Source organism: Pteropus alecto, unplaced genomic scaffold (assembly GCF_000325575.1).
Source record: "Pteropus alecto unplaced genomic scaffold, ASM32557v1 scaffold95, whole genome shotgun sequence".
In the NCBI taxonomy this organism is placed as follows: domain Eukaryota; kingdom Metazoa; phylum Chordata; class Mammalia; order Chiroptera; family Pteropodidae; genus Pteropus; species Pteropus alecto.
Window position 1 is genome coordinate 11,978,106 of NW_006441071.1, and position 19,337 is coordinate 11,997,442.

General features: G+C 37.2%; 1 protein-coding gene across 2 annotated transcripts in view; it reads left to right on the top strand.

The window, feature by feature from the left end:
- Window positions 1-3,315: 3,315 nt before the first annotated feature.
- ERMP1 (endoplasmic reticulum metallopeptidase 1) overlaps window positions 3,316-19,337 on the top strand; it is a 45,693-nt gene continuing 29,671 nt past the window's right edge. Inside the window, exons 1-4 of one of the 2 annotated variants that reach the window (XM_006918372.3) lie at window positions 3,316-3,741; window positions 5,081-5,382; window positions 9,198-9,325; window positions 9,966-10,071. In XM_006918372.3, the coding sequence (XP_006918434.1) occupies window positions 3,404-3,741; window positions 5,081-5,382; window positions 9,198-9,325; window positions 9,966-10,071 (874 nt within the window). In that variant the 5' untranslated portion in view covers window positions 3,316-3,403. Of the gene's footprint in view, window positions 3,742-3,849; window positions 3,871-5,080; window positions 5,383-9,197; window positions 9,326-9,965; window positions 10,072-19,337 lie in introns of those variants that run through there. The other variant, XM_025051459.1, reaches the window with a different exon arrangement.

Below are 19,337 nucleotides of genomic sequence, written 5' to 3' on the forward strand. Positions count from 1 at the left end.
AATCTCTTCTTACTTCCTGGTATGGCACCTCCCTTGATTTTCATATCCCTGTAACATCAGGTAGATGTCCTGCCAGCCTCAGTCCCAGAGAACTTTCACCAAGTGCCATTGCAGTCCCTCTTCCAAGGAAAGATGCACATAGGCTATGGGATGAACTCTGTGGAAGACAGAGATTGGCAATTCACCTGAATCCTGACAGCTCACATCCCCTTCCACTCATCTTAGCTAGGTTACTAGGAAATACTGAAGAGATGGTAAAACCGAAGGGACTTGGGACATCTCTGTGCCTTTCAGTAAGTCTGGCTCTCACTTCGTCCTAAAGAGACACACATTTTACTGCCAAGTAAAATGAATTGAATCAATCCTAGTGATCAACAGCTCCCCAGATGGGACAGCTGAAACCTTTCACATCTTGTTCCATCCTCATCAGCCATATGATATCTGGGAACTAGAATGTGTTTCAATTACTGTGGTCTACTTCCCACACAAATAAAACTACAGCTCAACAGCCCCAAACTTCAAAGGCCAGACATTAGCAAAGTCTTTTATTAATCTAGGCGTGGTCATTGTGCTCCTTTGCCCGCCACCGAGACTCTGAGCAAAGTCGTAAAACAACTTAGAGCATAAACTTCACTGCTCAAAACCATTCTAGAGTCCAGGAGGCCCTCCTTGCATTGCCCTCCTTGCATTGGCCCCTGCCTACTTTTCTGACCTTCCCTCTGCCACTGACCCCTACGCTCCTTTGCTCAGGCTGCTTTAGCTACATGCCCTACTCAGTGTTGCTTCCGAATATCCCAGTTTATTTCCCTCTCTTTGAAACATTCTTTCCTCAGGCTTTTATGGCTCCATTCCTCACTTCATTCAGGCCACCTCCAATGTCATCTCCTCAGAGAGACCTTTCTTGATCACCCTACTTAAAACAGCAGCCTCAGTCACTCTCAATTCCCTGCTTTATTTTTCTTCGTAGCACTTTATCTGACATTTTATTCACCCACAAATACACACACACACACACACACACACACACACACACACACACACACACACAGTTTATTGCCTCTCCACTAGAATATAAGCTCTGAGAAGGTAGAAACATTGACTTGTTCTTTGCGTTTCCCCCACCTCGATCAGCATCTGACATAAAGTAAATATCCAATAACTGGTAGCTTGAAAATATTCAAATGTGAATACCATAGTTTACACAAGTCTGGAGAAAAACTGCCTTCCAAGGCCCCAATTATAAAAACTCAACTTCCACCACCTAGGGTTTTCTGATTATCATGATAGGAAAATGGCTTTTAATCCAATTTGCAAAAGATTGTATAAAGAAAAAATTCTGGACAATAGCATTTAATGAGACTTATGTGTGAGGTTCTTTCACATGTATTAGCTGATTAATCCTCATTGAAGCCCTCTAAGGCAGGCATTATGTCCATTATCACAGATAAGGACAGTGAGATTCTGCGGCTAACTTGCATAATGCCATGTGTATTGAAGTTTCCGATTCAAGAACTCTGACTCCAGCAGCCAGGCTTTTTTTTTTCTAATATGGTGCATTGTCTCCCATGCAATATTGTCAGAAGTGCTTAACTTACATTATCCATTCAGAAAAGTAGAGCTCAAATGATTTTACCAGTAACACGGCTCTTAGTAGGTGCACCTTATCCCTAGGTTTTCTGACACCCGCCCAGTTCAGCAAGTGACAGCATAAAATAAATAAAACTTAAAAGACCATGAGACATTTGTACTCTTCACTTAGGAACCAGAGACCCCCACATCTTGTTATGCTGCAGTGGACAGAGTTGTCTCTGAGGTGTTATCTTTCAAAGATGGTGGAGGTGCTAGAGCTTTTGGAAAGAAACTAGCAAGAGAGTTGGCTCTTATAAAAGATAAATATATATTCATTTTCTCATTCAACAAATATGTATTGAGTGATGACCATAGGCTAGGCACAGAGCTAAGTCCTGGGAACATAGTAATGAATAAATAAGATAGACATAGTCTTTGACTTCATGAACCTTACTGACTAAAAAGGACCTTATCAAACTAAACATATGCTGATGTTATAAATTTGTTTTCATGTATTCGCCCAAGAAATATTTATAGATTACATACTACATGTCATGCTTTGTATTAAGAGGAGGGAATACAATGGCGAGCAAAGCCATTCATGATTTCTGCCTTCATGGAGCTTACAGTTCAATGAGGAAGACATTAAATAATCACATGCATACTATCGTGCTATGAGATCCTACCAATAGGAAAAACTGGCTTCATTAGATTAGGAAATATCACTTGAACTGACATTTGAAAATTAAACTGGAGTTGACTAGGCAATGATGGGAAGGAAGAACATTCCAAGCAACTCCAACAGCATGTAAGAAGATCCTGTTGGAGAAGGAAAGGTGGTGAGTAGGAAGGATGTTGAAAGAGGCCAGCTGAAGAGCTAAGAATAAGGAGCACCCTCGTGTCTGGTGGGCCTGAGCTGTAGGCTGAAGCAGAACTGGCAGTGCACCTTCTCAGTTGGTCTCTATGTTAATGGTCATGGTGCTGCAGCAAATCTGAGCTGGAGACGCAGAGCTTTGAAGCAGAGAGGTTCATTACATTATGAGGCAGGAAGAAGACTAGATGATCGCTTTTGAGATTGCCATATTTAGTAGAGGAACAGAGTGCTGTTTTGGTAGCCCACTGATTTAGATTTAAGTTCTTCAGCTGTTACCTGTAAGCTCCTCAGCTATTAAGTGGGAATAAATATGTTTCGCTTTCAGGGTTCTTATGAGAATCAAATGAGATAATGTATTAAAACACTTAGCACAGTGCTCGGCTTATGGCAGGTATTGAATAAATAATAGCTATTATTTTTCTTCACCTGTTAAATGGAGGCAATGATAGTACTGGTTACATCACATGGTTATGAAGATCTATTATTAGATTATGTATGTGGAAGCATAAGGCTGGGACTTCTTGGCGCGGTCCTATTTCTAATATTAAGAACCAGGAGCCTACAATTTCCAGAGCCTATTCTAACGCTCCTTCCAAAAGCAGGGGCATTGCCTTCATCTGCCTGGTGCACCATGTGCATTCTTTTAAAAGCAGTTTCTCATTTTTTTCACGTTTCTAGGTTTATGGTTATCTTTCAATTTGGAAATCTCTCTCCCATCCCAGGCAGGAAAGCCCTGTAGGAGAAGGCACACCCATTATGGCTAGCCTGGGCGGGCCCCTCCGCGGTGCCCACTGGTGATGGGTTCAAACAGTCTGGGTCTCCGCGGCGGGACGGGCCAATCAGAAGAAGTTTGGCCCTCTGCAGTTTCCGTCCGCTCACTAGGAGGCGCTGCGGTAGCCACGGCTGCTCCCGGGGCTGTCGCGGGCTGGAGCGGTTGGGCTGGCTCTGAGGCTGGTAGCCATGGAGTGGGGTTCGGAGTCGGCGGCCGTGAGGCGGCACCGCATCGGAGGGGAGCGCCGGGACGGCTCGGCGGCCTTGCGGCAACCGGAGAGGGAGGCCCCGGCGCAGGAGCCCTTGGCAGACGCGTGCGGCGGCGGCGTGAGGACGCGGAAGCGAAGCGCGGCGGGCAGCGCTGGCGCGAGTCAGGCTGCGGGGACCGGACTGTCCGAGGCGCGCGCGGCGCTGGGGCTAGCCCTCTACCTGCTCGCGCTGCGGACGCTCGTGCAGCTCTCTCTGCAGCAGCTCGTGCTGCCTGGGGCCACTGGGCACCACAGGGAGTTCGACGCGCGCCAAGCCAGGTACCGGCCTCACCCTCCCGGCCCGCGCGTCCCCCGTGGGTCGCCTGCCAGAGCCCGGGCACCGCACCTGTGTGCACCCGCCCCAGCGGGACCGCTCAGGCTCGCCGGCACCGCCCTGCTGCACATGAGGTGGGGTGGCCTTGCTCCACCCTCTTCTGGAGTCCCAATTTACAGGACGGGGACTTGCGTGGCCCCCGAATAGGCTGGTGGTACAGATGGGGAAGGCCAGGGGGATTGCGCTTGTTTTCCACTCCCTTTTCGTCCCACTTGCACGTGGTTTGGTTGTTAGTCGGTCCCTCATTTTCTGGAGCAACTTCCACTTTTTGCTAGCGCTGCTGCTTTCCAAATGAAATGGAGAGTGAAATTTGTATGCTTAAACAGTTTTATAAAGTCGGATCCTGATGAGGTATCGGAAAGAAATAATGCAGTGGTCCAACTTTTTAAGGTTCACAGTACTCAAACCTGAAAGCTATGGAGGCTCAACCTGGAAGACTGCACTTCAAAATTTTATAATTTCAGAAGTTCTCAGATTCCTGGAGGTTGTCTTTGGGCCCCTAGTGTGTAAAGTTTAACTTTTTTTTTTTTTTAATACACCATTAAGTGTGCTAGGAAAGGTGATTATATCAAAGGTATTGTAACCTGAGTGTGTCAGAGCTCAAAAAATCATAAGCTAGCAGTTTTCAAAAGCCACTGTACTTTGAAAACTTTCTTTGAACACAAAGTGCTGGAAGCTTGTTTTATTAAGGACTTTCTGGAACACGCTTCCCCTACCCGCCTTTTTTCCTCCACTTGGAATGCAGTGAAAAGACAAAATATTTTTTGTTTGTTTTGGCCTAAATTGAGGTTATTTAGGCCTTGTGTGTATACTAGAGGGCTGAGTCCATTCTTCACAATCAAAAGCGTTTTTTTTTTTTGTTATTGTTTGTTTATTTAGTGATGACTTAATTGTCATCACTTATTAGTTTTGGTAACCCAGAATCAGTAACCCTCCAGAGAGTGGCACAATGAAGTTGCATTCTGTCCTGTCTAGTTTTTAGCAGTTACACATTTTGACTAGAATACTTGGTCTTTGTATTGATTTCAAATGGGGATTGGGAGAAGTTGGGAGTGGGAGAATAAAGAAAACTCCCAAGGGCTGAATTCATGGGAGACAAAATGAAATGATGGAACTTTACAAGTGATTTTTCACAGAGTACCTGAAATAATAAAAGGCAGCCTTTTTATGTGAGAAGTCAACTTGTTTTGGGAGTGAGGGGACGTGTAGAGGAAGAGTTCTTCTGTGCTAAGTGTTAGTCTTAAGCCTAGCACACTTTGTCGTCATTCTTTTGGTCACTTCCAGGGATTATCTTGAACATATAACATCCATTGGCCCCAGGACTACAGGAAGTCCAGAAAATGAAATTCTGACGGTGCGTTACCTTTTGGAACAGATTAAACTGATTGAAATTCAAAGCAACAGCCTTCACAAGATTTCAGTAGATGTACAGCGGCCCACAGGCTCCTTTAGCATTGATTTCTTAGGAGGTTTTACAAGCTACTATGACAACATCACCAACGTCGTGGTAAAGCTGGAACCCAGAGATGGAGCCCAGCATGCTGTTCTAGCTAACTGTCATTTTGACTCAGTGGCAAACTCACCAGGTATGTTCCTGTTTTTTAGTCATTTTGAAATTATCACAGCCCACAAAGCTTATTAACACCAAGCTGCTTGGGCAATTGTGGGACACCATTTTCTTGGACAAAACCTTATTTGTGATAGCAGGCAGGATAATGAGAATGTCATTTAGTTTAAGATCTAACCCCTTGCTATTCTCTGAAAGTGCTTTATTTATTTATTTACTTATTTATTTAAACATTAGTGCCGGGAGTCCAGTGACAGGACATGGAATGTTCCCGAAGTAGCTTTATCAGTGTTACCAGTAAGCATCTCTGAGTCCTGGAGTTAGGTTCTGCAATTTCAAGTGTTTACTCAGCTAGGTGTTGTACTAGGCTTTGGCGATATGGGATAAAAAAAAACAATCCTTGCCTTCATAGGACACATGGTTTGGAGGACATCTAGCAGTTTCTGTAGATGCGAAAAGTAAGAATTTTGTTCCACTGAGGATACCATACTTTTACAGTACCTCATTAATCTATAAATCTTCCTCTGAAAATACTTTGTCAAAATAGAATACTTAATGTTTAAGACAGTGTCTGACATAATACTTTGAACGAATGAGAATCCCTAAATTGAACTGCCATTAAAAAAATAAGACTCATCAGGAAAATGTTTTCAGTAATTAAGAGATTATAAGTAGGGAAGAATAGAAGATAGCATTTTACAATGGAATCATAGCATTTTAGAGGTAGACAAGACCTGAGATAGCATCAACCCCCTTGTTTGACAGAAATAAACTTTACTGATGACCATTGATCAGAGACAGAGGTGGAATCAAATGCTGGGTTACTGGCCAGTCAGTTCTTTAGCTACATTTGAAAGGAAGGAGAATTAATGTTCCCTTTGGCAAACTACTTAACCTCTCCTTTCCTTAGTTTCTGATCTGTAAGATGGAGATAGTAATAGTACTTTCCTATTTGCATTGCTTTATAAGTTTTATAAGAAAAACATAGACTAGTGCCTGGCATGAAAAATTTTTTTGTTTGTTTGTTTGGGGTTTTTTTTTTGCTATTAATTGTTATTGAACATCAATATTTCCAGAATGCTTGAACTATAGCAGGCCCAATATGATCATCTAGAATTATACAAAATTTAAAATAAAATTTATTTGCTTGATTGAGTGATTCATCCTAGGATATCTTTAATCAGAAAGCTTGCCAATTGTATTTAGAGTGTAACATGCTTTTAAAAATATCAGTCTACACATATTTTCAAGATTACATGTAAAAGCAGTCAGATTTGAAAAAAAAAATTGTGTTTTCAACACAACAGTGGATTGAGCGCATGGAGTACAGAGTAATTTGGTGAAAAAGATGAGTTGTTGACTGTCAGTAGAGAGGTCAGCAGAACCAATGTGAATTGTTTAGGGTAGGAGAAATTGACCATGCATTTGTAGCATGAGAAGAAAATGACATCCTTCCCTCAGTTCAATATTGGCGCAATATCCCAATGACATTATATTATGAAATAGTCATATTCTATTAAGTATTTTTTCAAGATGTTAAAAAAGTCAGTGATACAGCCATCTGTTTAAATTCAGAAATACCTTTGCATATGCTAGGGAAACCAGTGGTCTTTCATGCCTATTTCAAAGCAGTAATAAAGTAAGTGTCACTCTTTGCCCACTATTATGATTCTTGAATTCTAGGAAGGGCCAAATTAACACCTCAGTTATTTAAGAGCATTATGTAAGAAAGATGTGTATATGAGTATCAGAAACATAGTGCCAAATGTTACAAATCATATGTATGGAGTCTAATAATGAAAGGATGGCATTTTTGTGTGTCACTGGAACTCAAATTAAAATTTTATAAGAATACCTATACCAACAATCTCAAGGGCATTTCTGTCAGTAATAAAGTAGGTAAAAAATCTACTCATAAAATAGACTACACCTGAATCCTTTCAGTGGATGAACTAATAATTGAAACAGGTATTTTTTTTTTTTTAAAAAGTTCTTCATAGCAATATATCTGGACCTTAGAAACTGATACCAATTAGGAGTAATGTTACCCACAGAAAGGCCTTAAATATCTTATTGTGTTTGCTTTGTGGTTCCAGGTTGATGGTAGAAGAGACATTGAGTTATTTTAGAGGTGACTTCAATTTCAGAGTTAATTCTAAATGGGAAAGAGATGTTGATTAACCATCCAGCCCTTATAGATACTGCCCTCTAATTTTATTTCACGTAAATATATTTGACCTTCTCTAGTTCTGTTCTCAGATAACAAGACCATTAAAAGAGGATAAATAGTTTAAAATTTTAATCATCCATATATAGATATGTCTCTTTCAGTTTCCCTTTGAATAAAGAAAATTTTGTGGTTTGCTTCTTATTTTGAAATAACTCACAGCCTTAAAGTTAAAAACCATTAATTTTATTTGGTTTTGAGAAGGCAGCACTTTTTACTGATAGCTTGATAGTAATTAGTTATTACTTTAGTTCACTTTAATTAAAATACAATTCAGTAATTACTGCCAAGACAACTAATAGGCAATAGTGTCTTGAGTAGGAATGGAGTCTGAAATTTAACAGTGCCAAAACAAGCATTTTAGCTAGCTGCAGAGCCTTAAATTTGCAAAGAGAAGAAGGAAAAACACTGAGTGCCGACGACATTATCTTGTAATCCTCACAGTACACCTGTGGGGTAGGTGTCATTAGCCTTGTCTCTATACCAGGCAGTTGTGGGATAAATGATAGCTAGAATTTACTTCCAAGTCTTTCTTACTTTAAAACCCATGCTAAACTCTGTAGCACCATGCCTCCCAATGTATAAACCCAGAAATACTCTTCTCTGGGTTATTAGTCTTTAAACTTTTTATTATGGAAAATTTCAAATATGTACAAAAGCAGAATTGTTTAATGAACCTGGGTGTACCTGTCACCCAGCTTGGACAGTCTGATCTTGTTTCTTTACCCCACTCCTGCAACCCTTGATTATTTTGAAGCAGGTTTCAGCTCTATCAATTTCTCTGTATTTCAGTCTATATCACTGAAAGATAAGGACTCTTTTCTGATACGTTTGTAATACCATGCATTATCTCACTTAAAAAATAATTCCTTATAGCAAATATCCAGTTTCTTTAACTACCTCTTACAGTACTTTTCTAAAAAGTCAAGGCACTAAAGTCATCATTATAATCACCTTGAATTAATATATAAAGTTTCTGAATCAAGAAGTTGAGATTCGATGAGGTCCTCTCCTTTATCAGTGCTGGGATGAGGGATACTACTTAGGTCATTAGTCTTCTTTCCTGTGTCTGAGGTTCCTTGGAGAAACTTTAAAAATGCTATACCGTCCAAACTGACTACTCTGTGTATGCAGAGTGATCTTCAGCTTTTATGATTTTGGCAGGAAAACAAGCAGGAAAGGAATGGGCAGTGGGGGGAGATGATCTAGGAAGCTATGAACACCAGAAGTGAGACTATTACAGAGGTTGTGGAATAAAGATAAAGAAGGGAACAAATTGCTTTGGGTTGACGAGAATGCTAGTTTTCAGAATTAATTTAGGCCTTACCTGGTTAATTATTCAACAGCTACTAATTGAGTGGCTACTCTTGGCTAGGCATGGTTCTAGACATTAAGAGTAAGTCAACAAACAAACCAGGCAAAAATCCTTGCCTTCATGGAATTTATTGCTGGTGGGTGTAATTGCCACCTTATGGTAACAGAGCTATGCTTCTCGTCTTGCAGCTCTGTTATGGTTCCTTGATGAGAAAACTTCATTCCTAGCCTTGATGATTCATACTGTAAGGGTTGTGAAATCAGAGAAGCAAATCTGTGTTTCTGATTTGAAGGTGCCAGTGATGATGCAGTTAGCTGTTCAGTGATGCTGGAAGTCCTTCGTGTCTTGTCGACATCTTCAGAAGCCTTACGTCATGCTGTCATATTTCTTTTTAATGGTGCTGAGGAAAATGTCTTGCAGGTGAGATTTTACTGTTTTAAATACTAGGCTTGAATAATAATAAAAAATAATAATAATTAACACATTTGATTATTCATCTGAGTAGTATCATAAAATCATATGCAAAAGAAATATTGTACTGGGAAGTACTTTAAAAATTCTACAGCCAGTTGTGTACTCATGTTCAGCATTTAAAAATTCAACTTAGAACGGATCATCTTGTCAGTCTGTGATTCATAAAAGGTCTCTGTGATGGCATAATTATTCACCTCAGTTTTCTTTCACGCTGGAGTTTCAGAGATGTTTTGAGGCAGGCATACCGCATGAATATTCAACCATGTGGATTGTCCCTTCTCCTATTTTTTTGCCCTTTCTTTTGCACAGCCTCACACTTACTAAGGATTTTGTTTGGCACCACTCATGGAAATCAGGCTGCCTTCTGTGATGGTGACTTTCCACTCAGCAAACTGCACATAGCCATTATACATAGAGAGATAAACAGATAGATGTCTTCAGATACAGTCTTTGAAAAAAATGTTTATTTTCCTATTTTTCCTCTTATCAACATAGTTCTGTCTTTAAAATAAGCAAAATAGCAAAACAGAGACTTTGATCATTTCATGTTGTGTAACCTATATTTGGTTTTTTCCTTCTCATTCAGGCTAGTCATGGTTTCATTACTCAGCACCCCTGGGCCAGCTTGATTCGTGCATTTATTAACCTGGAGGCAGCAGGTGTAGGAGGCAAAGAACTTGTATTCCAAACAGGTATGTGAGGCTATATTTTATATTTTAATGCAATTGCATTGTATACTTTCATGTAATTCTTTTTTGATAAAAGTGGAAAGTTTTTGAATATAATATCTTTAATGAAATGAACATTGTTTTTAAAGGATGAGGTAGTTTTAGCTTGTCTTTGTATGGTTGTTATTATATGCCAAATGTCATTCAGAACATTTTATGTATAAATAAGTCACTTAATCCTCAGAACAACATGAGGGAATAGTACTGTTATTACCCTCATTTTACAGATGAGAATACTGAGGTAAGAGAGATTACAACTTGCCTTAGGTTTCACTATTGGTAGATGACACAGCAGGATTTGAACCTAGGCAGTCCAGATTCAGAGCCCTGTTCTTACCACTAACCAGGTTGTTGTATAGATGGCAAACTTACTTTTAGCCATTATGGATGATTATTATATAAATAATAAATGACAATAATTTCATGAATTAAAATGAGAAAATTTACCCATACTTAAAGGAATTTAAATGCATTTACCTAGGGTTAATGAGGTCTAGACCCAAGTCAGTTCCTTTATTTACATTTGTTGAGTAGTTACTTTTGCTAGTTTATAGTCTGTGTTTTTTTTTTAATAAATGTAGATAGTTTTACATAAAAATTCTACAGTCGTATACATTTTAGATATAATTGCATTATCTGGAAGGATATAAACAAACTGTATAATAGTCACTGCTGGGTGGTGAGTATTGGCTAGTGGAGCCGTGGTGAGTGTGACTGGAGAGGAAGGTGGAGCACAATGTAAAAAAACAGTTTGACTCTCCATTGCTTCATGAATTTAAAACCAGAACTGTCATAACTGCTTTACTTATACTCTTTATAGTTTTCTGTAAAACTATAAATTTTCGCATTGCATGTGATTATTTTCATAATAAGGCAATAACAGACTCATTACTAGTTAGCAACATATATTCAATTTAAGTGTTTTACTCATTCTAAAATAAAATCCCCACATTTCAAAAGTACTTTTTTCTGGAAGGCATCCTACAGAAAATTTGGAGAGGATATTTCCCTCTTTCTCTGAGTTTTTATACAGTATTTTCCCTCTAGGTTTTGGTAGCTTATTCTTGTGGCTAAACTGCATACCCAAAAGTTTTCTGGGTGCAGACATGCTACTGCCTCTCCCAGTATCTCACTTCCAGATTCCACTGCCTACAAAAGACTAGCTTTCCTTTGGGGATGGCTTTCAGAAAGCTAGTTATTGTTGCTTTCACAGTTGAATAAAAGAAGGTAAAGGCCGCCTGGATTTGGAGTTCTGCTTGAGAGTGTATGCTAGATCGCTCTGTCCTCTGCTTCTTTAACAGGCCCTTATTTTCCTGTGCAGTAGCACTTGTTCTGTCCTGGAACCTTTCAGTTGAAACAGTTTGTACTCTCTAGTGCTCCATTGTCATTTCAGAGAGGGACATTCAGTTGGGGAATATTTGGTGACTAGAATAATCATTACTACCTAATTTTTAAAATGGGCCAGAATGCATGAAAGAATGACTTGATTTATCAGGCTAGTGGTATGTATCATGAGTCAAGAAGGCTCGATTTAATAATTTTGAAGGTAGTATAAAATTCATTATTTTAAAATTTAAAACAGATTAAACCAGTAATATATGTTCCTTATAAAATACTCAAATACTTCCAGCTTTGAGTAGAAGAAAGCCCATAAGGAAAGGAGTCACAGATTTCTTTTTTGTCTCCTGTGAAAAAAATTATCCATTCCCCTGTTATCGTACCATCCAGAGCAAACCATGTTATATTTTAATCTCTACCCTTCTGGAATGTTTTATATACATATACATTAATATATTTTATATATTATGCATACATAATGTACATATCTTACAAAACTGGGGTCATACTACTCTATCTGCTATTGTATAGCGTGCTCGAGATTGAATTCTTAAAAAAATAAGCTTTATTGAGATATCATCCATATTTACAATTTACTCGGTTAAAATATAAAATTCAGTGGTTTTTAGATATTCACAGAGTTGTGCAGTCATCACAGTCAGTTTTAGAATCTTCATCATCCCAAAGAGAAACTCCATACTCATTAGCAGTCTGGCATCTTTCACTTCGTATAATATTTTTTGAGGTATGTCCACGTTGTAACATGTATCAGTACTTTATTCTTTTTTTTTTTTTTTATGGCTGAATTATATATTCCATAGTATGGATATATCTCATTTCGTTGATCATTTATCAGTTGATGGGCATTTGTGTTGTTTCGACTTTTAGACTATTATGAATGATGCTGCTATGAACATTTGTGTGTCTGTGTGGATATATATTTTATTTCTTTTGGGTAGAAACCTAGGAATGGAATCCCTAGGTCATATGGTAAATTCATGTTTACCTTTTTAGGAAGCTGCCAAACTAAACAATTAAATTTTATTTTAGAAGAAATGTAAATTCAAACAACAGTAAGAATTTTTTAGATTAGATTTGCAAAAAGTAGGTGGAATGATAATATTCAATACTGCTGAATATAGAGGAACAGACATTTTCATACACTGTTGGTAGAAGTGCAGATTGATGCAGTTTGGGTACAGTTTGGTAGTATATACCACTTTATTAAATGTGCAGACCCTTCTGTCCAGTAGCTCCACTCGTAGGAATTTATCCTATAGAAAGAGTTGCACATAGGCACGTAGATCTAAGTACTGCATAGTCTTCTTGGCTTTTTTTATGAGTAAAAAATTGAAATCACCTTCAAGGTCCGTGCATAGGAGACTGGTTATATTAATGGTGACTTAAACATTTTTTCACTCTTCAATCATTAATTCCCCCCCTCCCATGAGATCATTTCCATCAGCACACAAACATGCTTTTTTTCTCTTCTTAAAGAAACCATTTTTGATCCCTCCTCACCCCACAGCTATTGCTTGTTTCTCAGTTTCTGTCTATGGCAAAATTCCTTGACTGGAATTCCTTTATTCCTGTTTTTGAACTAGTTGTTTTTAGCTTTAAGTTTACTGTTGTACAAATCACATTGCTAAACACAGGGGTCAGTTCTCAGACCTCATCTTACTTGGCTTCCCTAACAACATTTGCTGTTCTCAGTCTCTTTTTATTAATTCTTCCTTTTTTTTTCCTCCTTTCTTTTGAGTGTTGATGCCACCAACTAAATTTAAAAGGAAGTAGAGCAGTGGGAATGATGCTGTTTGACTAAGCTGTGTCTGCTTTTACTGGACTTTCAGGGAACTTTGACTTTTCATTCATTTCTTTTCTCCTTTTTTTATAAAAAAATCTTCAATTCTTTTTTTTGTCATCAAAATATAATAGACAATTAGTTGCTTATATTTACATTGTACAATTCAATGAGTTTTTTTCACTTATAGTTTGCATACAATAATATACCACTTTCAGTTGTACAGCATAGTGATCAGAGATCCATATAACTTGCAAAGTGATGACCCCACTAAATCTAGTACCCTATACCCCCTTACATATTTATTACAATATTATTAACCCTCTTCCCCATTCTACACTCTACATCTCCATGTCTTTTCTGCAACTATCCATTTGTACCTCTTAATCCCTTTGCCTTTTTTTTCCCTCCCAACCCCCCTCCCATCTAAATATTCTTTGTATCAATGAGTTTATTTCCACTTTTGATGTTGTTGTTGATTTTGTTCTTTAGATTTCACATGTACGTGCAATCATGCAATATTTGTCTTTCTTTGTCTGCCACACATGCTCATACTCTTTGCATTAAGAAAGATGGAGCTCATTTCTTAAGAAGCAATTGTTACACAAGAGGAACCATCATATGGCAGGAGATAATGGCAGGAGAAAGAAAGTAAAACGAAAATATTTCTGTATCTTCCTTCCATCTTTCTCTGTGAGGTAATTGAAAGCTTTCTGGGAGAGTCAGGATAGGGTAATAATTAGGAGCACAGGCTCTGCAGTCAGACGACCTAAGTTCAAATCTCAGCTGTAGCAAACCCGAGGCGCATAACCTCAGACAAGTCACATAACTGCTCTGTGCTTCAGTTCCTCATCTGTAAAATTGGAACAGTGTTTGTACCTACCTCTTAAGATTGATGACTACTGAGTAAAATCCTTAAGTTTGCGATTTCTCATCTAAGGGCACCCTTTGCCTTGTTTTTATCATGGTAAGACTATCTTACTCAGGAGCTGATCTGCCTTCCCCATCTCCCTGGCCTGCCTTTTTACATCAAAACTTGGTCCATAGGCCCCAATGGACAATCGGTGAGAGGCCTGCATAGGGCTGGAGCTTTAACATGCAGTGGTGAATCTCTAAGGAGTTAAAAGCCAGGTAGTGGATATTTAAAACTGTAAAATATAAGAAGGGTCTTATATTTTCTCAAGTATTTTTTATAGTAGAATGTATAAATGAATTTAAACTTTCATCTTTAGGTGCCTTTATTTCTTTTTTTATTGTCATGAAAGAAAAGCACAGAGCTCTGAGTGTTCAGCTTAATGAATTTTTACAAACTGAATATAATCATGTGATCAGAACCCAGATCAAGATTGAGAGTATTGCCAGCACTCCACAGGGCTCCCTTGTGTCTCCTTCATAGTCATTCATCACCTCAAAGGTTACCACTGTTCTTGGTAGATTTAATTTTGCTTGCGTTTGAACTTTCTATAAATTGACTCATATGCTATGTTTTCTTTTGTGTATAGCTTTTTTTTTTACTCAACATTATGTCTGTAAGATTCATCTGTGTTGCATTTAGCAGTAGTTCATTCTTTTTCACTGATGAATAATATCCCACTGACAAGAATATCTGTTCTGCTGGTGATGTTAGATTGTTTCTAGGTTTTGGCTCTCATGAATGGTGCAGTCATGAACATTCTTGTAAATGTCTTTTGGTGAATGTGTCTGTGTATGCACATTTCTGAGGAGTCATAAGGTGTGCATATTCAGCTTTGGTAGAATATTGGCATCTAAGTATGGTAAGTGCCATACTTAGATGCCAATATCAATAAAATATTAGCAAACTGAATCTAGCAATGTATGTGTTTGTATATGTATATGTTTATATATACATACAAAAAAGATAATGTTTACCAATCAAGTCGAGCTTATTCCAAGACTATGAGTTTTTTTTGTTTTTTGTTTTTTAGTTTCAGGTGTATAACATAATGATTCAATATTTGTATGTATTGCAAAATGATGACCACAATAAGTCTAATTAACACCCATCACTACACATAGTTATCAATTTTCTTTTCTTGTGATGAGAACTTTTAAGATCTACTCTTAGCAACTTTCAAATACACAATACAGCGTTATTAACTATACTGTCACTGTGCTATGCATTACATGCCCAGGACTTACTTAGTTTATACCTCTGAACACCTTCACCTATTTCACCCACCCCCACCTCTGGCAACCACGAGTCTGTTCTCTATGTCTATGAACTTAGCCTTTCTTTCTTTTTTTTTTTTTTTTTTAAGATTTCACATATAAGTGAGATCATACAGTATTTGTATGATCTCTGACTTATTTCATTTAGTACAATGCCCTTAAGGTCCATCCATGTTGTCACAAATGACAAGATTTCCTTCTGTTTTATGGCCGAATAATATTCCATTGTATATACATACCATATTTCCTTTATTCATTCATCAGTGGACACTTAGGTTGTTTTCATATCTTGGCTATTGTAAATAATGCTTCATTGAACATGGAGGTGCATCTGTCTTTTCAAGTTAGTATTTTGTTTCCTTTAGATAAATGCCCAGAAGTAGAATTGCTGGTTCATATGATAGTTCCATTTTTAATTTTTTGAGGAAACTCCGTACTGTTTTCCATAGTGATTGCACCAATTTACATTCCTACCAATAGTGTACAAGGGTTCCCTTTTCTTTACACCTTCACCACACTTGTTATTTCTTATCTTTTTGGTAATAGCCATTCTAACAGGTGTGAAATGATTTCTCATTGTGGTTTTGATTTGCATTTCCTGATGTTGAGTGCCTTTTCATGTACTGGGTGGCCATCTGCATGTCTTTGAAAAAATGTCTATTCAGATTCTCTTCTCATATTTCAATTGGATTGGTTTTGGTTTTTGGTGGGTTTTTTTTTTGTTGTTTTTTTATTGTTTTTTTTTGCTATTGAGTTGTATTAGTTCTTATTTTGAATATTAACCTTTTATCAGATATATGATTTGCAAATAGTTTCTCCCATTCAGTGGGCTGTCTTTTCATTTTGTTGATGGCTTCCTTTGCTGTAGAGCTTTTTAGCTTAATATATTCCCACTTATTTGTTTTTGCTTTTGTCGCCTTTGCTTTTTGTGTCAAATCGAAAAAATCATCACTAAGAACAATGCCAAGGAGCTTACTGCCTATGTTTTCTTCTAGGAGTTTTAGGGTTTCAAGTCTTATGTTCAAATCTTTAATCTATTTTGAGTTAATTTTTGTATGTGCCAAAAGGTGGTCCAGTTTCATTCTTTTGCATGTGGCTGTCCAGTTTTCCTAACACCATTTATTGAAGAGACTGTCCTTTTTCTATTATATATTCTTGGCTCCTTTGTCATAAATTTATTGAACATATATGCTTGGGTTTATTTCTGGGCTAGCTGCTCTGTTCTATTGATCTGTCTTTTTTTTTTATGCCAATAACATATAGTTTTGATTACTATAGCCTTGTAATATAGTTTGGAATCAGGAAATGTGATGCCTCCAGCTTTGATCTTCTTTCCCAAGATTGCTTTTGCTATTTAGGGTCTTTTGTGGTTCCATACAAATTTTAGGATTGTTTGTTCTATATCTTTGAAAATTGCCACTAGAATTTTGATAGGGATTGCATTGAATCTGTAGATTGCTTTGGGTAGTTATGGACACTTCAGCAATATTAATTCTTCCAATCCATGAGCACGAACTGTCTTCCAATTAATTTGTGTCTTAAGTTTCTCTCATCAGTGTCTTATGATTTTAGTGTGCAAATCTTTCAACTTCTTGGCTAAATTTTTTCTTAGGTTTTTAAAAAATTCTTTTTTGATGCAGTTGTAAGTGGTATTCTTTTCTTAATTTCAGTTCATTAGTGGATAAAATGCAACTGATTTTTGTATATTGATTTTATATCTTGCAACTTCACTGAATAGTAAATGAAGATGGTTTAATATTTGCAAAATCAATCTCTGTTGTCAGAAAAAAGGAGCTATCTTAATAGATAATCTCAATGCAATCATCTCAAAAGATAAAGAACAAGAATATGTTTCTTTATAACAGTACATTTATCACACTCAAAAAATACGACATTAGTATAAAACTATGATCTAATGAACAATATGTATTCAGATTTCTCCAGCTGTACCAATAATGTCCTAGCTGCTTTTGTGTTTTTAATCTGAGTACCAGTTCAGGATCAAACACGGCATTTAATTGTCATGTTTTATTAGATATATCGCAGTCATTATAACAAACACATATAAAAACATAGAAGCATAAACTTAATTATTGTAAGATGAGTACCGCTCTATCGTGAAAGAGAATAGATTCTTGCCACACCCCTCCAGAAGTTTTCACTTGCTCCTTTCAAATACAACTCTCTACCTCTCTTCTAAGAGTGGCCATTGTCCTGATTTTTATGACACATTTTTTCTTGATAGTTTACCTTTATCTGTTTTTCAATGTGGTTTAAATATTTTAATAGTATAATTTTAATTATTAATATATAATACTTTAATAATAGTATTTTAACATGATAAGGTTTGATAATCTGTTTCCCCATTGTTTTCCTTTTTCCATTTGTGTTTTTCTAAGTGTATCACATCAGGAGGCATGTAACATGTGTTTGATGAACTTAACTTTTGACCCTTTAATTATGATACTTGCCGGGTTTTTCTACTTTGTAAAGTTACTTTTTTCACCTTTGTAGTGGGTACTTTGAAACTCTGTAAATATCCTGTTTCTCATGAAAATTTGGTCCTACTTTTAGCAGTCATCAACGAATCTTACCCCAAAGCATTTTTATTATAATATTAGCCAGATACTGAGTTTTCTAGCACTGTCATTTCATCTGTAGTTAATAGGTGGAATTCTGCTAGAAGAAAGGCTTTCTAGTCTCCCTTATTTGTGTATTTATTTCAGTATTTCATGTATTTTTATTTTATAGATTATATATGTATATACTATCAGTTTGATGCATGAATTATTCCAGTTTAAGCCAGTGGCAGCACCTTCAACTAGTGCCTGAGTCCTTTTGACATCTCTGACATGTTCCTTTGAGCACTTCTTTACTTTCTGGTACAAGATGTTCTACTTCTGCTTTCCTAGCCCCAGTTCTGGAACTAGCCATTTCTCTAAGGAGACCTCGTCATTTTAGTGTATAATGGTATTCAGAAGCAAAGATCTTGGTGCTAAGTATGTTTTTTCTTTCTATTTATCCTGTTTGGGGTTTGTAGAGCTTTTTGAATTCACAGCTTGATATTTTCTGTGGAAAATTATTAGCCATTATCTCTTTAAACATTGCTTCTGCTCTATTCTGTCTTCTCTCCTTCTGGGACTTCAGTTAGTCATTTGTTAGACCTTTTTACTCTATCCCACATGGCTGATATACTCATTTCTATATTTTTCATCCTTTTTTTCTTTTTGTGTTTAATTCTGTTAATCTATAATCCTTCTTCTGCTGTGTTTAGCTTTGTATTCAACCATCTGTTAAAATCCTTAACATCAGTTGTTACGTTTTTCAGTTCTAGGGTTTCCATTTGACTCTTTTTTTAAATAGATTGCACTTGTCTGCTTAAATTCTTGTTATCTGTGTTTTTGTACATAATAATCATAATTATTTTCAGACCTGTGTTTGGTAACTACAGTATCTGGGTCACTTGCATAACTGGTTCTATAGTGTTTCTCCACCTCTCTGTCTCCCCCTCATTTATGGCCATTTTTTCCTGTAGGAAAGCAGTTTATCTGTTTATAAATTTATTAAAGTGTTAATATTCTTAGATTTTCTGAAATACAATTACTTGATCTGTCTATATCAGTCAACTCTTTGCTAAATTTTGTTATAAAAAGCAACCCCTGGATCTCAGTTACAACAGCAAAGGCTTATTTCTTGCTCATGTTACATTTTGATTCCTGGATAACTGTAGTTATGTTCCATGGTTATTATGTTTCATGTGTCTTATTCATTCTGGGATCCAGGTTGAAGGAGAAGTCCCATCAGGGATGTATTGATCTCATGACCAAAATTAACAAGAGGTATGGACCACATGATGGCTCTTAAAAGTCTTCTTGGTTGAGGTTCATGTCTCTCCCATTCA